The sequence below is a fragment of the Leiobunum rupestre genome, chromosome 8, assembly GCF_980474605.1.
Source record: "Leiobunum rupestre chromosome 8, qqLeiRupe1.1.hap1, whole genome shotgun sequence".
In the NCBI taxonomy this organism is placed as follows: domain Eukaryota; kingdom Metazoa; phylum Arthropoda; class Arachnida; order Opiliones; family Sclerosomatidae; genus Leiobunum; species Leiobunum rupestre.
Window position 1 is genome coordinate 43,742,059 of NC_143391.1, and position 17,605 is coordinate 43,759,663.

Consider the following 17,605-nt stretch of genomic DNA (forward strand, 5'->3'; position numbering starts at 1 on the left):
AGTCAGTAAAGTGCGAAATTTACGGTTGACTCTGCCCGCCTTTGCCAAGGCCGAGTGAGGGGTTGGGGGGGAATGAAAAGCATGCTCAATTTTCTTTTTTTTTTGCCACCGAACTTTGGAGCCCCTTTAACATTTTGTTTTAGGTCTCGCGGGGTGCAAACGAGCCCCAAAATCACACTGCACCTTCGGGAGTCAAGTGGTATAAACGCGCCACTGGATTTGGAGTCAGGAATATTGGACCGATAATTGTAAATGATAGGTCAATAACGTCAATAACGCAGAAATGAAAATGTTTTTATAATTTAATTTCAAATATTAGTTCCGGAGAAGTGTATTCACTTTTTTCTAAACTAAACTTGGAAAAAAATTGACCAAAAGTACTTTTAGAGCTTTTTTATTATAAATTTGGAGAAAATTCATCAACACAATTAGGTATTTAAGAATAAATGTGAAAATGTTATTACCAACCTAATAAAATCTTTCAATGTAGCAATCGTTTTTATATTTATTTTATATTCGTCGCGTATACACCGGTAGCCAGAAAAATGCATTCAGTTAAATGTGATTACACCGGCAACGCCACTACCTTGCCAGTAAAATTTTAATTTTGCAATATCGTTTAGGCGGAAGAATATGATGTCGTGGAAGAATATAATATCATAAATATTTTATATTACTATTAACTATATCTTAAGAGATTTATCCTTGTATAAAAAGAAAAATGCAGGTAAGTTTTTTCACATGTTCAAGCCTTGGCATTACGGGCTTAAATGCCTAATGTTTCACAGTTACGCATAGAGTTCAGATTCTGATTGGAAATTGCAGTTAATCTAAATCTATAGGAGAAATGTCACTTATTGTGATAGACGCTTTGAAATTTATTAATCAAAGGTTTAGGTTACGGCTGTTCAAAAAGGTTCGCCTTGTTATTCTCGAATCTTTCAAATTGTAGCCAACTTTAGTAAAGCAGGACTCATTACGGAATTTTTGAAACTTCGTTTGCATTTTTGAGTTTCTTTTGCTGATTGGTCACTCCAAAATGACTCAATTTTAAAGAAATTCATAATATGACATTCTACTAGCCAAAATAACATCCAAGAATCTCCGTAAATAGGTTATAGGAAAGGCGTTTGAAGATATAATTTTTAATACAGTTAGCATATAATGATTTCCAAAGAGCGACACCAAATAAGTTTCCCAATGAAAGATTATAACATTTTGAGGTGAAGTTTCGCAGTGGAGATCGCCACGGAGCAACGTTAAAACCCTCTCCCGATTAGACCCCGACGCCGCCGATGTAGGTGCTGCCAGCGCCTATCGTTTTTTTGGCCGCCGCCGCTGACGATGTTTTAAAAGGGCTACCATATTTCCCGTTGATATCAGTATCTCTGCAGCTTTACCAAAAAATGTAGTTATTTCTTTATCATATTTCAACGAATGTCTTAAACTCCTAGAAAAGGGATTGCTAAAACGTCTTACAATGAAAACGAAATTTCATACAAATGCAGCGCCACGCCGCCGCAGTCAAATTTTGGTTCAATGCCGCTGATAAAAAAGTAGGCGCACGCCGATGGAAAATCACCGGATCGCCGCCGCCGGTCAAATTTTCGCGGCGTCGGGGTCTGCTCCAGATATGTTGATCCATCAAAATTTTCGGTTCAACTTTCAGTTGCTCCTTTACCCGAGCTAGTCGCCAGTGGTGTCCGCGAATCTCAACGAGGGCCGCCAAGAGCGACCCAGGGCCCCTGTAAAATAATAATTCCGGGCCCTAAGAGAGCCGTTACTACTGTAGATAGCGAATACCTTTTCGGGGCGAAACCCGGGTAAAGTATACCTCGATTACTCAAACCCGGGCCCCCGGGATGGCTTTCCCCCTCTCTTGGCGGGTTTGATTTCATCAGATGCTCTGAGATCAGTGTTTCTTTCAGGCATCTATCGCCCCCCCCCCCGGAGCTTCCCCTTTTTCCGACGCCACTGCCAGTCGTGCATGGAGTGCTACGCTCGCCACTGGATACCGGCACCCCCGGATGTCTGGGAAGCCCCCCCGAAGAAAATTTTCTGAAAAAAACACTGTCTGAGATTGCCAGTGGATGGTGAAAACTCATCCAAAGCGCTCCGAGAGCACTCGAAATCAAACAGTGAGAAACGCCAATAGTTATTTAAGTTTAGCATGTATTGCTTTATAAAGCAGGGTACGCGACGATAGTTAAAACGTTAATTATCACAAAGAATTTACTTTTCAGTGATTATTTTTCCTAACGGAGCCTACGGAGGCTTAGTTTCGTACCCGCTTCTACCCCTCCCCCCTTTTCTCCTAAACCACCGGAGAGCTACCTGAAATAGTACCTAATGGCAACGTCTCTAATGACATCATAAAATTTAATATGCTAATTAGCTGGAAAGATTAATTTAAAAATCTCCGCAACTCTTCATTTCCGGAAGATTTTGTACACTTTTCTATGTTGTAGAATCTCATACTATTAATTCCAATATCTTGGAGCGATTATGGAAATGATATCCGAAGTTGTCGAAGCTGTATTATAAGAGGTATTTTTGAAGAATTACGTTGAATTTTCTGCGCAAAATCTCAGCAATTTCTCATGAGGTATTTGAACCTTGAACCAGTAAAGTTTCAGCTCCTCTAAAACGTAAATCACTTCTTCCGATCCCTAAGACGACTAAAAGAATGCGTAACTCACCCGGCCCACGTGCGAAGGTATCAAAAAATAGCAGCCATGTGTAAAAAACAGTAGACGCTAATTTTTAAAACATGGCTGCTAATTTGGTGATACCTTCGCTTTTGCGCAGTAGCTGTCACGAAAACTCAGAATCACTCCTGCGTTGAGTTTGTAAGCTCTCTCCAATGGCTGAATCTATTTTCTACTATTTCCAACTCAATGGCTGAATCCATTTTCTAATATTTCCAACTCAATGGCTGAATCTATTTTCTACTATTTCCAACTCAATGGCTGAATCTATTTTCTAATATTTCCAACTCAATGGCTGACTCTATTTTCTACTATTTCCAACTCAATGGCTGAATCTATTTTCTAATATTTCCAACTCAATGGCTGAATCTATTTTCTACTATTTCCAACTCAATGGCTGAACCTATTTCATACTATTTCCAACTCAATGGCTGAACCTATTTCATACTATTTCCAACTCAATGGCTGAATCTATTTTCTACTATTTCCAATTCAATGGCTGAATCTATTTTCTACTATTTCCAACTCAATGGCTGAAACAATTTTATACTATTTCGAACTCAATGGCTGAAACAATTTTAAACTTTAGATGTTTTGATTTGCTTATATTTTACCCCGTCGTGAGTACTGCTACACCGAATACAAAGGTTGAAGCTATGTTACGGGCCAGGCTTCTTGATAATTTTTTGTTACGTGTATCGTTTTTGTGTGTGTTGATATTGGCGAAGAAATGGGACCAGTGATAACGAAAGCAATAATGATTTTATGAAATAGAATAGATGAATCAATTTAAAAGTGTAAAATTTTATGTTGCTAATTTTGTCAGAGCTGTATAACTTACTTACAGGCACGCGTACCAAAAACTGCCACGTTGCTCGTAAATATTTGAGCAATAAATACGTTTCAATATGATAACAGAAGAAAAAACTTATATACATGGAGAAGAAATCGTTCTAACCAAAGTAATGATATTATAATTAAATTATTTTACACTCATCATCCTGAGAAGTTCATAGATTTAGAAGTATATAATATTAGAATTATTCAAATCTTTTACGAGCAGTGATGGTAATTTTTTTTAAATTCAATCTCAGCTCACAAGCCGCTCATGTTAACCTGACATATTTGTATTTAACGCTCATCTCAATAACGAATTCCAGGACAGATTTTCCCACTTGTTCACCCGACCATCGCCAAATTTCGTGAAAACTTGTATTTAGGGTTATTTTGTACGTAGAAGTCGATTCTGAAATTATCAGGAAGATTGGTTTAGCGGTTGCTGAGATACGGTGTAGTCACATTTTTGGAAATGACCTTGACCCCTACCATTAACCATTTTTTATCTCAGCTTCTACTAAACCGAAAAATTCGATAGAGGGCTCATTTTAAAGGAATTGAAGAGCGCAATGTAAATAAGCACTTAGGTTCATGCTATATATAAGATAAAATACAATAAATCAAGTTTTAAATAGTTGACCTTTGACCCTGAAAATAGCTCATTTTTAATTTTCATTTTTTTTCTGCATTCCCTATACGCAATTTAGTTGCAGTCAAAAAACTGCGAGGGTAATATTTTTGATTTCGAGAAAAAAAATTATTTTGTATACCCCTCCTTAAAAAAATATATTGAAATTTAAAATATATATATTTTAGAGTAATGCAATGTTTTTAATTTAAGAAATAAAATAAGCTTGTTCTATTTTCGAGCTATCTTCCTTTTTCAAACTGTATTTACTACCGATTTGGTCGATTAGCGATGGGCATTGTATTTTGCCTATTACATTTTCAAGTGGAACCCAGCATCGGTCCATTTTTTGGGCCAATACAAATTATTTGATGTATTAGCAGGATACATAAACGTTATGAAGACATCTTCAAATTCCATAGAATAGTCCAACACTTTTCCGATATAGCACTTTTTGTCGTAAACCGCAGCCAAGAACTCTCCTTCCACAAAAGTCTCTTTTTCAGTTTCAGTTTCCATTTCTACACTATTAGCACATATGGAAAAAACTTTAATTTCGTCCATTTCAGACAGAAATGACACCTTGAGGGTATTTTTGTCGACGGGAATGAACTTATGATACCTCTGCGTGCCTTTAATTGTCTTGGTTCGAGAAAATCGTTCTTTCAAGAGATCTGATGTCTCTTTGACTTCGTATTAGAAACATATATGAATTCCATGTCATTGAAAGACTTTTCGCAGAAGTTGAACATATCTTGTAGCGTTAAAATCTGGCCGGAAATAGGAAATAGTTTCAATGTATTTTTTAAGGAGGGGTATACAAAATAATTTTTTTCTCGAAAACAAAAAATATTACCCTCGCAGTTTTTTGACTGCAACTAAAGCGCGTATAGGGAATGTAGAAAAAAAAATTTGAAAATTAAAAATGAGCTATTTTCAGGGTCAAAGGTCAACTATTTAGAACTTGATTTATTGTATTTTCTTTTATATATAGCATGTATTTAAGTGCTTATTTAAATTGCGCTCTTCAATTCCTTTAAAGTGAGCCTTCTTTCAAATTTATCGGTTTAGTAGAAGTTGAGATAAAAAATAGTTAATGGTAGGGGTCAAGGTCATTTTCAAAAATGTGACTAGACCGTATCTCAGCAACTGCTCAACCAATCAGAATCGACTTCTACGTACAAAATAACCCTAAATACAAAATCGGTGGGTTACACTTCGGGATGTCTCCTTGTAAGTCCATAATAATCAACAAAATAAATTCTAAAGATTCCAAAATAATATAAAATGCTAAAAAAACAACGTAAAAGCGTAGATTTTATAGCCCCGACTACACGCTTTTAGGCGAATTATCATTCGCTCGTCTCAGTTTGTCGAGAGTAATATTGGCGCCATATTCAACAAGAACAAAAGCTAATATCCATAACCTGCAAACAAAAAGTTACAAAACCAACAAGATAGCATTGACACACGGACAAAGAGAAATAGAAAATTTTAAACAAAGCCATTTTAGAAGTTATCAACAATAATGAAGAATCCGAGGAAGCGGAAGTGGTAGTTTTGTTATACCTAATTAAGAACTTCAAAGCCAAAAGTCCTTCGTGGACCACACAGACTGTCAGCTTGTGCGCTATTTGGAACTTTTAAGTCTCCACAAGGTTACCAAGTCCCTAAGAAATTCAGATTTATGAAACTACAGATATACCAAGCTAAAATTTATGGTAAAACTGAGTTTGCCAAAGCAATCAAAGACAGGCTAGTATCCGAAGCAAGCCAGTTAGAACTTCGTGAAACATTCGTATCGTTAATTATTGATAAAATGGCTGTAAAATCTCAACTTTTATATGATAAGAAAAAGCATAAAATATTTTAAATATTTAGATTAAAGAACGCGAAGTTCATAGAAGACAATTTTGTTTTGGAAAGCTCTGGAGCATATAAAACTGAACCAGTGGTAGCAAATCAGCTTTTGCCGTTTGTGATAAATTCCTTAGCTACATCGTTTTCAAAAATGCCTGAAATAAATTATTAGATATACAATCTGAAGAAGGCACTGAAGATATTTCATTAAAGTATGTCGTAGAAATTTATGAGATGCAGAAGAATGAAAACATCAAAGTCGCGAGAAACTTAACAAGGAAATGCGTTGAGCCTTCCAATTTTGAGAAAGTGAATGTTAAAAGAGCTATTTTGATTTTTTCACCAGACGTTGTTGCTGACTTGAAGTATTTACAAAAATGCAGTTACAGTCATCCTAAAGCAAGAATGTCCCAAACAGTTGGGTCTACCATTTATAAAGGTGGGGTGGCGGAGTGGTTAGCATTTTCGCCTCGCAGCAAAAGGAGCAGGGTTCGATCGCATACAGCTTGTGGCACTGGGTTAAAACTCAGAACAACTCCTTCTGCGTAGAGTTTGCAAGTTATCTCCTCACTGTTTGAAGGTGTTTCCCCTAGTTCTTCGGTTTCCCCTTTCCATAAAAACATGTGGAGGTCATCGCTAACAGTATAAGTGTAAGAGAGCTGTTGGCATGAAGGGCTTGCCACCACCGTCCTACGCAAATTAACCAGGCCACATGATTTAAAAAAAAGTTTTGACATTCACAATGTCTGCCAGAGCTCTACCTTACAGAAATCCCAATAAAAATCATTAATGATGAGCGGCTTCAATGGCTAGAAACAACTTCCCTTGAATATTTAGAACAAGTCAGGCACATCCAGCAACAACAAATACTGACAAATGAAACCAAAAGTGGATAACGTACCAAGCAATAACCCTTACAACCAAGTCCACCGTAGCTTTCATAAAATATTTATTGAGATATGGGTTTGAATTTGTGTTGACACGTAAACTCACCAGCGACAAATATCAGAAGCCAACGATATTCTAGATGTTGCAGTTCTTTTTTCCAACGAGAACATACTAAAAAAAGGAACTATAACATTATCAACAGAGTCATCAAATGTCGCAGAAGATAGTTGGTCGACAATCCAGGCTAACAGAGGATTCCAAAATTAAACGAAGACAGCTTCAAAACATAAATGGCCAGATTTCTGAAGAATCCCTAAAAATTTTAGATGCCCTTTTAGTTTATCTAGGAAACCAACGCTCTACCTTGAAATTATCAAGTTTGGCTTACATGAAACTGGAGTAAAAATTATATTTGTAGCTCTTGCATAGAGACCATTTCACAGCCATGCCGTAGCCAGTGTTACCTAAATGCAACGTTTTTAGAATAAAGTCCATGTCAATAGCAAAAAGTGGTAAATATGGCAAAAACTGACAAATATAGACTAATAATCAGTAAATGCATTTAAATGATGTAAATAAGCCAAAATAAGTAATAACAAGTTTATTAATAATAACGTTTATTATCATCAAAAGTATTTAATATTGCAAATTCAACAGTTTAAACATTTATTAAGCAGTTAAACTAATAAACTTTCATCAATCTTCGCCGTGCTTAGAGGTCTCGCGGCCCCGGGCGAAACTGAGTGTAGTGGCCCTCCGGTATATACATCCCTATGGGAAAATTTTAGCGGCCCTGGGTGACCGCCCCCCCCCCCCCTAAGCACGGCCCTGAATGTTGTTCCTTGAAATATTGATCTAACTCTGTCTTACTTTTAGCCAGTAAGAGTATTATTCGCCATGTCGATATTTACCACTTTTTGCCACGTTATTTGACACCTGACATTTACCACTTCGGAACACTGGCCGTAGCTCTCCTCTTCTTGACTTAATCAAGGATTTAAACCGAAGAAACCTTCGTTACCCCAGTCCTCCACGACATTTGTGGAACATATTTTTCCATATACATTTAGCGGTCTCAAGGAATGTACTATGAAATTGAGTCTCATGATTTACCCAAACTGGAGATGTCCTTTGTATTATTTAGCATACCATGACGAAAATCACGGGCAAATGATTGCCCTTGTAATTTGTAAAAAATTAATTTCACCTGTAATAGAGAACATTACTCGTACTTTTTGAAGAAAAATACATAAAATAAGTTAAGTTTATTCATTCCTAGTATTTATTAGTTTTGTCAAATAATTATTTTAGAGTTGTTATGATATTATACCATAGTAACACGTGGCTTTGTTGCAATTTTCAGATATTGCGCCATAAACGTTGCTGGCCTCATTTCGCGGCGACATACGCTTTATGTTTCGTGTTTTTCAATTTTAAATATAAAAAAATTAAAACTAAAATTGACTTAATAACATTACAATATTTACGTTACCTTTGTTTTTTTAAAAAAAAAACAGCAAAAACTTATTTATTAAGTTTCTTTCTTTAATTTCAACATCCCGTTTTTATATTGAAGTCAACGTGGGAAGTGTGTATGAATGCATAAAAAAAATTCCATAGCGAGAAAATCCTTGCTCGCTAGAAATATATGGTGAATGACTTGGCCGCAGTGACGGCGACCCGTGGGGGCTCTAGGGCTCAAGCTCCCACAGGGAAAAACCAACGGGGGCAGAGCACCCGCGGGCCACAGAAATAAAATTGAGGAAAATAGCAATCAGGAAAAAATTTATTATCTCACTGCCTTTACTTGGGTCCGAATTCAGTCTTTTACAGAAGTTATTTTGAGATTGCAGATGCGAGTATCATTAAGATGATATAACCGTAAAATTGATTTCGATAGATTCGTCCAAACAAAAAATCGCTCCGTCGTGTGCCCTTTTTTACCTAAAATACCATGTACACAGATATTTTTCTAAAGATATCGACTTAACTTTTATTATTAATGTATTCATTGACGGATGAGATTTTAGAAGGAACACTTTAAAAGAAATATATATAGTAATAAAAATTTTGAGCTGTACATTTTCTTGCTTAAGTTTTAAGTATATGGATTTTTGGATAAAAAAATTAATTGCTCGTGCTTGGCCGACATAACGCGAACAGCGCTTGATCAGAGCTAGCCGTGCTTTTAATTTGCGTTTACAGATATTTAAACATGGCTGCGCCTTGTGATACCTTTTCACTCGCGCAGTAGTTGTCACGAATATTTTCCCCGATAGAGGGATAGGAAGAAGAGTGTTCCGCGCTTGCTAATTAAATTCACTGGCACCCTGTTTTCATTAGTCCAAGAGAGAAGTATTCTTCTTCCTACACTGTGACGCTGACGTAATTGATCACTGTGGAACTAATATAATTATAAACGCCATTTATTTAATTTTAGCATTTTAGAAAATTATATAATTTCGTTTTAAATGTTAGGAAGACAAAAGAATTCCACTGGTACCAAAATTGTATTTAATAGTTGATTTTATAAAATAAAAAGTGGTCTTTCCCAACTTGTTAAAATGTAGCTCTTACGTCACAAGACACGGCTTTATTAGAATATTCTTCACACGAGCTATTTGCACGCGCGCTAGAAAAACCTATAATCCTCGCGACTGTAGCGCGCGCTAGTAGTCTTGTGAAAGTAAGAGACTGTGACGTAAGAGCAACATTTAAACAAGAAGGCCACGTTAGTTTATAAAAAGAACTATTACACTTCGGGAGAATGAGATTGTACGCGGACACCATGGTCACCAGAGTGGGTGGAACGTCATCCGTGTGTGTTTCAATCACGTCAAAAGACGGAAGTTGTAGGGAATCAAAGATTTGATTGACTTTTAAGGGGAGGAGCATAGTTGGTTGTCTAAAATGTTATATATGCAGTTTGGGATACAAAGTGTAGATGGCGCAAATCAGCACAATGTGATTCGTTTTCCGCCCCAAAACTGATAAACGAGTTGTACAAAAACAAGGAGTGTGCTGACCTTAAAAAAATGCATTTTTAATTAACCTGTTGGATTATACATTTGATTTTTTTTAGGTAAACTACATGCTAAAATATATTTCGTTAACTACGTTGGTGGCCCAGACGACGACCCTGGTTTTAGTTCTTCGCTATTCCAGGACAGTACCAGTGACTGGCCCCAGGTACCTGAGTTCAGTGGCTATAGTCATTTCCGAAGTTCTAAAACTGCTAACGGCAGTTGTATTTCTCTTCGTACAAAGTCGTGAGTTGAAAATTTGTATATTTAGTTGTCCCCCACTGTGATTTTTTTTATTTAAATTCCATGTATTTAAAGTATTGATAACTGCAAAGGTTTTCGTAAAACTCGGTTTTACCAAGAATGTATTTATCTCTACTTTGGGAGAATGACTTTGTTGAGATGATTTTTAGCACCCAATCCCCGTGATGCCCGAAAAGTAAGATCCTTCCCCCGATAAAATCGAATCAGCATAGTAATTATTTCGTAAACCCTTTGCAGACAACCACAGAGGCAAAGCCTATATTGTGGGTGGTTACCATCAGGACATTTACAAACATATATTAAACAAATAACAATATAAAAGTAAAATAAGGATAAGTTAAGATATTCTTTTTAAAACATTAGAAAACAATCAATAAAAATAGAAATTGAAAGAAATGAAATTAAGAATTTTGAACAATCCAATCAGCAAATAAGTATTCCGAGACCATGGAACGGAATTGTTGGATTGGGCGCTGAGAGGTCTTCTCTCGGATGTCAGCCAATTTATTCCAGGTTCGGGCACTCCTGAAGAAAGACTAATTCTACAAAGCGAAGCATCTAGCGAACTTCAGATAGTACGTAGGGCAAGACATTCATGGTCAAGTGGTTGTCTAGATTGAAATCAAACAAACATAAATAATTTTAAGAAACGTAAGTCCAAAAGAATGGTGCACAGTTTAAACACCAAGTGAAATGAAATCCGGGATACGCCCCAACGATCCAATGTCATAATTTTGGATCTAACTGGAATTAAGACATATCCAGTTTGAATACAATTCTTTTTTAATCAAATAATTTTGAACAACTCGGAATTAAAGTGTTGGTTGCACGAAAAATCGATAGAAATAAAAACGAATGAATGCGGACTTGTTTTGAAGCCCAGGACGTTCTCTTTCCAAAAATGTCATTGTCGAAACAGATTTCCAAGCCTAAGTGTATTAACTTTGAGTCCGAAACTGACCTTTTTCGCTCCTCAAAATCCTGAAATTTTCGGCGAATTTATCTCCTCCGTAGCACGAGCAATTTGGGGCAAATCAAAGCTGTAGTTTTATTCCTAAAATAGAAGGAACTGAAGTGGAGGGATTCTGTTTACTTGTAGAAGTTTTCAAACGACCCGACATTTATCAAAAAATTTACGAGGAGCCTTCGGTTTCATATCGTTTTTCTACTACGTAGGCTTGTGTATGCCTATTTCAATAGCTCTTTATATAAAATACGAGAGGTCACGTGATTACGTTAGATTCATCGTGCAGTTAAAGTTAGAGAGCGCGCGCATATTTTTGTTTTTGTTGAGCTCGCGCGAAAACGCACGAGACCTTCTACACGATTAATTAGGAAGCGCGCGCTCCAAAAAATAACACTTTTTATACATGTATGCGTATATATTATTTTATAGAAAGAAGAAATTACTACTGCGTAGGACTTTTTCCTGGTTATTAAATCAACCTGCTATTAATCCCAGATGTAAAGAAATGTATTACAGACAATTATCCAATGATACGCTTCGCATTTTCTGACGTCATGGGTGCCGAGAAAGTCTGGAAATTCGCCGAAAACCTCGATTTCCACCATTTCGACTTCTTTTTATAATAATTCAAAGACCACTCAACCGATTTTGATGAAATTTTCTGTACTTGCTATAAAATGTTTGCTCTTTCTAATGAATCATTAATTAGCCATAGCTAAAATTTCGTGCAACCAACACTTTAAGTTGAATTTAATATATTGTAATTGGATGAAATATTTTTTACATAATTTTGGAATCAAACTTGATAACTTGTAAGGGTACTTACACATTTATAAAATTTACACTTAGCATGAAAGTAGTGTTAATGAAATGTACCATTTTTCGTTTCAATTTAAGTGTAATGTTAGTGTTATTCTTATTTCCGTCTCGAAGTACCGCGCTACTGCCCTCAACAAAATAGTTTTCTTTTTACCCATATTTATTTCCACGGTTGGTGGCTTTCTGAAGTACGAATTTCGAAGCTTTGGAAGTTTGGGCTCAACAAGTAAAACTTCACGATCAAATGCAGATAAAAACCAGATTTGATATTTTAATTTTTGCAACGAAACTAATCCAAAAGCTGATATATCGCGATTTGTTGCGTTCAAGTACGTGATTAAAGACACGAAGAAGCGGATAAACTATAATTGACGATTACTTTATGGAAGACACCACTTCGAAACCTGCTATAAAAGGGAAGCAATTTCCCAGACCACATCAAAAAGCGAACCACCTTCCTCGAAGCTCGTCTAAGAAGAAACATTCTCTCTAACCTCCCAAAATGCTGAAATTCGTCGCCCTCCTCGCTTTGGCCGCTCTGGTATGTACCGGTCAACGTTTAGTTGGGACATAGTTATTAAGTTCTGGTTTTTACGCAGTGCGCCGCCCAAAAGTCGTCCGATATCTTCGGCGCTGGTTTATCCAGCGGATCCTTGGAAATCGGTGAGCCCCTCCCGGTGGAAGTGGCTCCATCTGGTGGCGCCGCTGTCTCCGCTGACTTGGGGTCCGAAACCATAGAGTACCCCGCCCCGGCCTTGTCGGCCAACGCCCCCCTCGTCCACCTGCCCAAAGGAGGACAGGAGGTCGTCGACATCCCCCAGGCCAACATCCACCTTCCGGGCAACTCCCTCGAGAACAAGGACTTGCACCTGAACCTGCCCAGCCCCGTCGTCGAGGCACCCCAGCCCATCATCCGCACCAAGGACGTCCTCTTCCGCCTGCCCCAGCCCATCTTCTACGTGCCCAGACCCGTCGTCCAGCACAAACCCATCGTCTACCGAGTGGGACACACCCTCCGCACCTTGACTCCCATCGTCAACACCCGCCCCTACCTCTTCGAAGTGCCCAGCGCCCAAATCACCGGGAAGAGCGCCTACACTCAACCAATGCCTTATTAATAATGTATTTCGTTTACTCATAGTTCTCGAAAATGTATTGTATTTTATTGGAATTAAAAATGTGTAATTTAATAATTTTGTTATTTATAATTAGTTTCTAAAGGTATCCTGTTTTAAAGAATTAATGATATATCATTTTGCGGACAAAAAAGGGACTCTTGTTACATTTTATGGCCGTTGTAGGTCACTAGCATTTTCCCTGCCCAAATATCTCACCGTCCATCACTTTTCTAAAGTTTAAAACATTTTAAACTCTTACATTCTGAGGTTTTGGACGGAGAATTGCGCCCATTCATATATTTAAAGTCATTGCTTTTTTTAATAACGTCCTTTATATCAATTGCTGCTTTCCTCATTCGCAACTGACAGCAGCTTCTATACATTCTACGAGTGTCTAAATTAAAGACATCTGGTGGTGGTTTATACTTTGGTTTCCTTTAATTGGGCTTGGTTTTCTGGTGGTCAGTTTCGTATTTTTAAAGGTGTTAAAAAGGCCCACTTTTGAAAAAAAAACAACAAGTCTACACCTCTTAAAATCCTGGCAATATTCTTTGTTCTTAAGGCTCGCACAAAAATTCCTTGTAGTCGCGTGTATGAATTCCGGATTCAGTTAATCAAAAATGGTGTAAAACGCTTATGGTTCTTTATTAGCATGAAGTCAATGATCGAACTGCGGTGTGGGTCTCATTCGCTGATTATTTTCTCTTGCAGAATATTCTCTAAAAGCTTTATCCGACGCTTTATATCTCGAAGTCTTTAAGAAAGCCAAAGAAACGCTGAAGTTGTTAATACCCGCTGCTCTCTACACCATCCAAAATAATTTGCTTTTTATGGCTCTATCAAACCTGGATGCTGCCACATATCAGGTATTGAAAGGAACCTCCTTCGAATATCGCCTTTTCAATTTGAAAACGACATTGTTACCGTATTTTTCGCCTAAAAACCCGCCAGGCCAGGAGAAAAGAGCTTTAAAGGGAATATAACCTCTAGTATTTCTGTCACCCCCAAAGGGGTCCAATATTGGTCGCTCTCTCTTATTGCCCCGAGAAATAAAGTTTTGACACGGAACTTCTATCTTACAAGCTAATTTCTGGTCTAAATATGTTCATCATAACGAACTATATGATGAAAAAATTTTTTGTTTAAAAATGATCGCCATTGTGTATATTTTTAGTTTTTGAACAACAACGCGGAAATCGCTAGAGATAGTCATTGATTTATTCCATTGTTGTGTAGAATCTTTTTTACTATCTGCTGATGTATATATTACTGGCTCGCTACCCAGATGGAACTTCAAACTTATACCACCGTAAAACAAGGTTTTCACGCGTAGCAAATTGAAAGATAGCTGAATATTAATTTTGTTGCTTTAAAGAACGTTCTTCCATTTTGGATATTTCCGCCATTTTGAAAAATGGCTGACAACATTAATACAACAAACAATGACCCTACTACCTTCCCGATTGACACGTACCGTAATAGGGCTTAAAATGTGGTTTAGTTCAAACGACATAATACGTTTGCTATTCAAACCATAAGGCCCAGACGTTCACAACAAGGCCGTGTGATAATACAATTCTGAGAATGTATGTACTTTATTTTCATTGTAAGGCCTCTGAGACCATTTGAAGCGTTTTAAGTATAAAATTAACATTTTTACATAATAATAACATATTTTCACTAGCTAAAGCTTTGTCCTGAGAATATCAGATTAAGAACGCGTGTTTTGTAATTAATATGGGAGAAAAGTAAATGATCTGGGTCATTCCACGTCAAGTCGACAACTCATGCAACCATGGGTCGGCTGATTCAAATGAAATTTAAACCACCTAAACTAGGGACACAATCATGGGAAAATGTTTGGCGTAATCGATGCAGCGGTTGCGTAACTAGAGCCCTTCGAAAATAAGTCACTTTTTCAAACTCTTGAAGAGTTCAGTTTCGCACCCTCAAACATATTGTATAATAAATTGAAGAATATTTCGATGATTACTATGAAACTTTGGATTTTAGGGTAATACTTAGCGCTGATTTCGAAAACATTGATGTTTGTTTTCTAAATCTTACCGTTTTATTAAAGTAAGTTAAAACTTCGTGATTTTTAATCAATGGGGGGTCATCTTTGACGGCCAATTTCGCTATGAGGGCAAACTTCGATTTTAAATTTTAAACATTCATAACATTCTTGTACAAGACGCGGTGCAGGGATTTCATTGGGAAAATTATTGTAAGAACTACAACATTGGAGAAGCTACCCATTCTTTCAGTTATTGCGTTGTTAGTTACGAAATGGATCACGGAGCCTCAACCGTTCATTGTTTTCTAAAAACAGTGATTACTCACATTAAGTCCGTAATTCCTCAGATCCGCCACGTTCACTACTTTAGTGACGGTGCTGGCTCACAGATCAAAAATTGCAAGAACTTTTTGAATTTGTGCCATCACAGCGAAGATTTTGGATTAACGGCCGAATGGAATTTTTTGCGACGTCTCATGGAAAGAGCCCGTGTGGTGGTGTAGAAGGCACAGTCAAACGCCTAGTTTCAAGAGCATCTTTACAAAACACGCGAGACAATCAGATTTTAACACCTAGTCAATTCTTTCAATAGGCAGATAAAAATATTACAGGCATAAAGTTTTTTTACGTAACAAATGCGTGTACAATTATTGGAACTCGCAGCCACCGTAAATTTATTCCTGTATCTAATAGCGAGCTAAATATGTTTCGAACATCTGCCGATCAATTTTCCACAAAAGTAAGAGTTTGCAAAACTAAAAAAACCGAATATTTGCTACGATTTGATGACGTTTCTGTTGGCGATTATGTAGCAGCGATTTACGACAAAGAATGGTATGCGGCTCAAGTTGGCGAAACAATTGAGAAAGAAAATGACATTCTGCTTGAAAGAAGACAAGTGTTCGTTCCCTTAGATAACATTGTGTATTCTGCCGGAGCCTACTAAAGAAACGAATGAAAAATGTCGTTCAAAACTGAAAATGAACCAATTATGCTTCGATAGCGTGCAGGCAGCGTTTCCGTCAATAGTTTGTCTAAACGAGTGTTATCTTTTTCATTTTTTGCGATAAATTATTTTTGGAAATTTGAAATATTTGTACTGAGAGCCAGCACCGTCACTCAAGAAATGAACGTGACGGATCTGTGGAATTACGGTCTTAATGTGAGTAATCACTGTTTTTAGAAAACAATGAACGGTTGAGGCTCCTTGATTCATTTCGTCACTAACAAATCAAATCAAATTAATTAGTGGTTTAAAAAGTTTTTTACAATTGAGTTGTTGGGCTAAGTCAACAAAGTGACTTCTGAGCCCTCTGCCTTTTAAGTGAAGATAAAGTAAATTAAACAATTGGTTATTAAAACAAAAAATAACATAAAATAAAAGACCGCGATACATAGAAATCTTAATAGTCTCAAAAAGCAAAGTGCTATTATATTATGATTATGAATTTAGACACTATAAAAACAACATAATCAGATATATTTTTATGTACCATTTAAAATAACGCTAAGATTCAGATTTCTTTATTGGATAGCGTTATTTAAAATTAAAGGTTTAAGTTTCCGTTAAAAATATTTGCATTTTTTTTACCGTTATATTCTGCTACAGCATTTAGTAGGGTTACTCCGTTGTAGAAAATTGATGTTAATTTTTTGGTTGTTTTACATTGCGGGAGTTTAAAGGTATATTTTAATCTAGTATTTACATTTGTGCTGTGTGGTCTGGTAATTTGGTTTTTTTTAACTATAATTGTCTCTGTATAGATGCATAATCATTGAATATTTAAAATTTTGGTCTATATTTAAAATTTCGTTTTTAAGGGGGAAGACTACGGTGGCCATTGTCTACTTTCGCGCTATTTCAAGCTGAACTCTTTTAATATCGTATTTTAACTTAATAAGAAAAATATAATTCAATTATGTAATTGTTAAAACAGAAACGTTCAGCTTGAATGTAGGTCTAAAGAAGTAGTGGTTATTTTTCCTATATTACTAAATATAACATATTCAGGTTTTGTTAAGTTTAATTTTAAGTTACTTTTTCCAGCCACATACTTATTTTATCTAATAATATATTAGTATTTTGGATCACAAAATCGAGGCATTTACCACCATGGAGTGATAGGGTATCGTCAGCATACCCATATAGACCATCATTAATAATAGTGGATAAATCATTTATATACAAGTTGAACAATATGGGCGATATAACTGACCCCTGGGGGACGCCATTTTGAAGAAATTTTGTATCGGAAAGCTTCGAGCCAATTCTAGTTACTTCTAATTACTGAAATAATGGGTAGCTTCTCCAATTTTGTAGTAAATAACAAACGTGTGTAGGGTACATTGGGAATTTTCCCAATGAAATCCCTGCACCGCGTCTTGTACAAGAAACGAAAAAATATTGCTAACTTTTGACCTAACATTTCGCCAATTAGAAATAGTTTAGACATATGGTATTATACATCAAATTAAA

The 17,605-nt window shown here is 36.6% G+C and overlaps 1 protein-coding gene across 3 annotated transcripts in view; it reads left to right on the top strand.

Moving 5' to 3' along the window:
• The first annotated feature begins 558 nt into the window (after positions 1 to 558).
• Positions 559 to 17,605, top strand: part of LOC149933419 (UDP-N-acetylglucosamine transporter-like) — a 28,801-nt gene continuing 11,754 nt past the window's right edge. For 2 of the 3 annotated variants that reach the window (XM_090155781.1, XM_090155783.1), the window contains exons 1-3: positions 3,585 to 3,670; positions 10,004 to 10,190; positions 13,824 to 13,978. In XM_090155781.1, the coding sequence (XP_090011907.1) occupies positions 3,617 to 3,670; positions 10,004 to 10,190; positions 13,824 to 13,978 (396 nt within the window). In that variant the 5' untranslated portion in view covers positions 3,585 to 3,616. Of the gene's footprint in view, positions 728 to 3,584; positions 3,671 to 10,003; positions 10,191 to 13,823; positions 13,979 to 17,605 lie in introns of those variants that run through there. The other variant, XM_090155782.1, reaches the window with a different exon arrangement.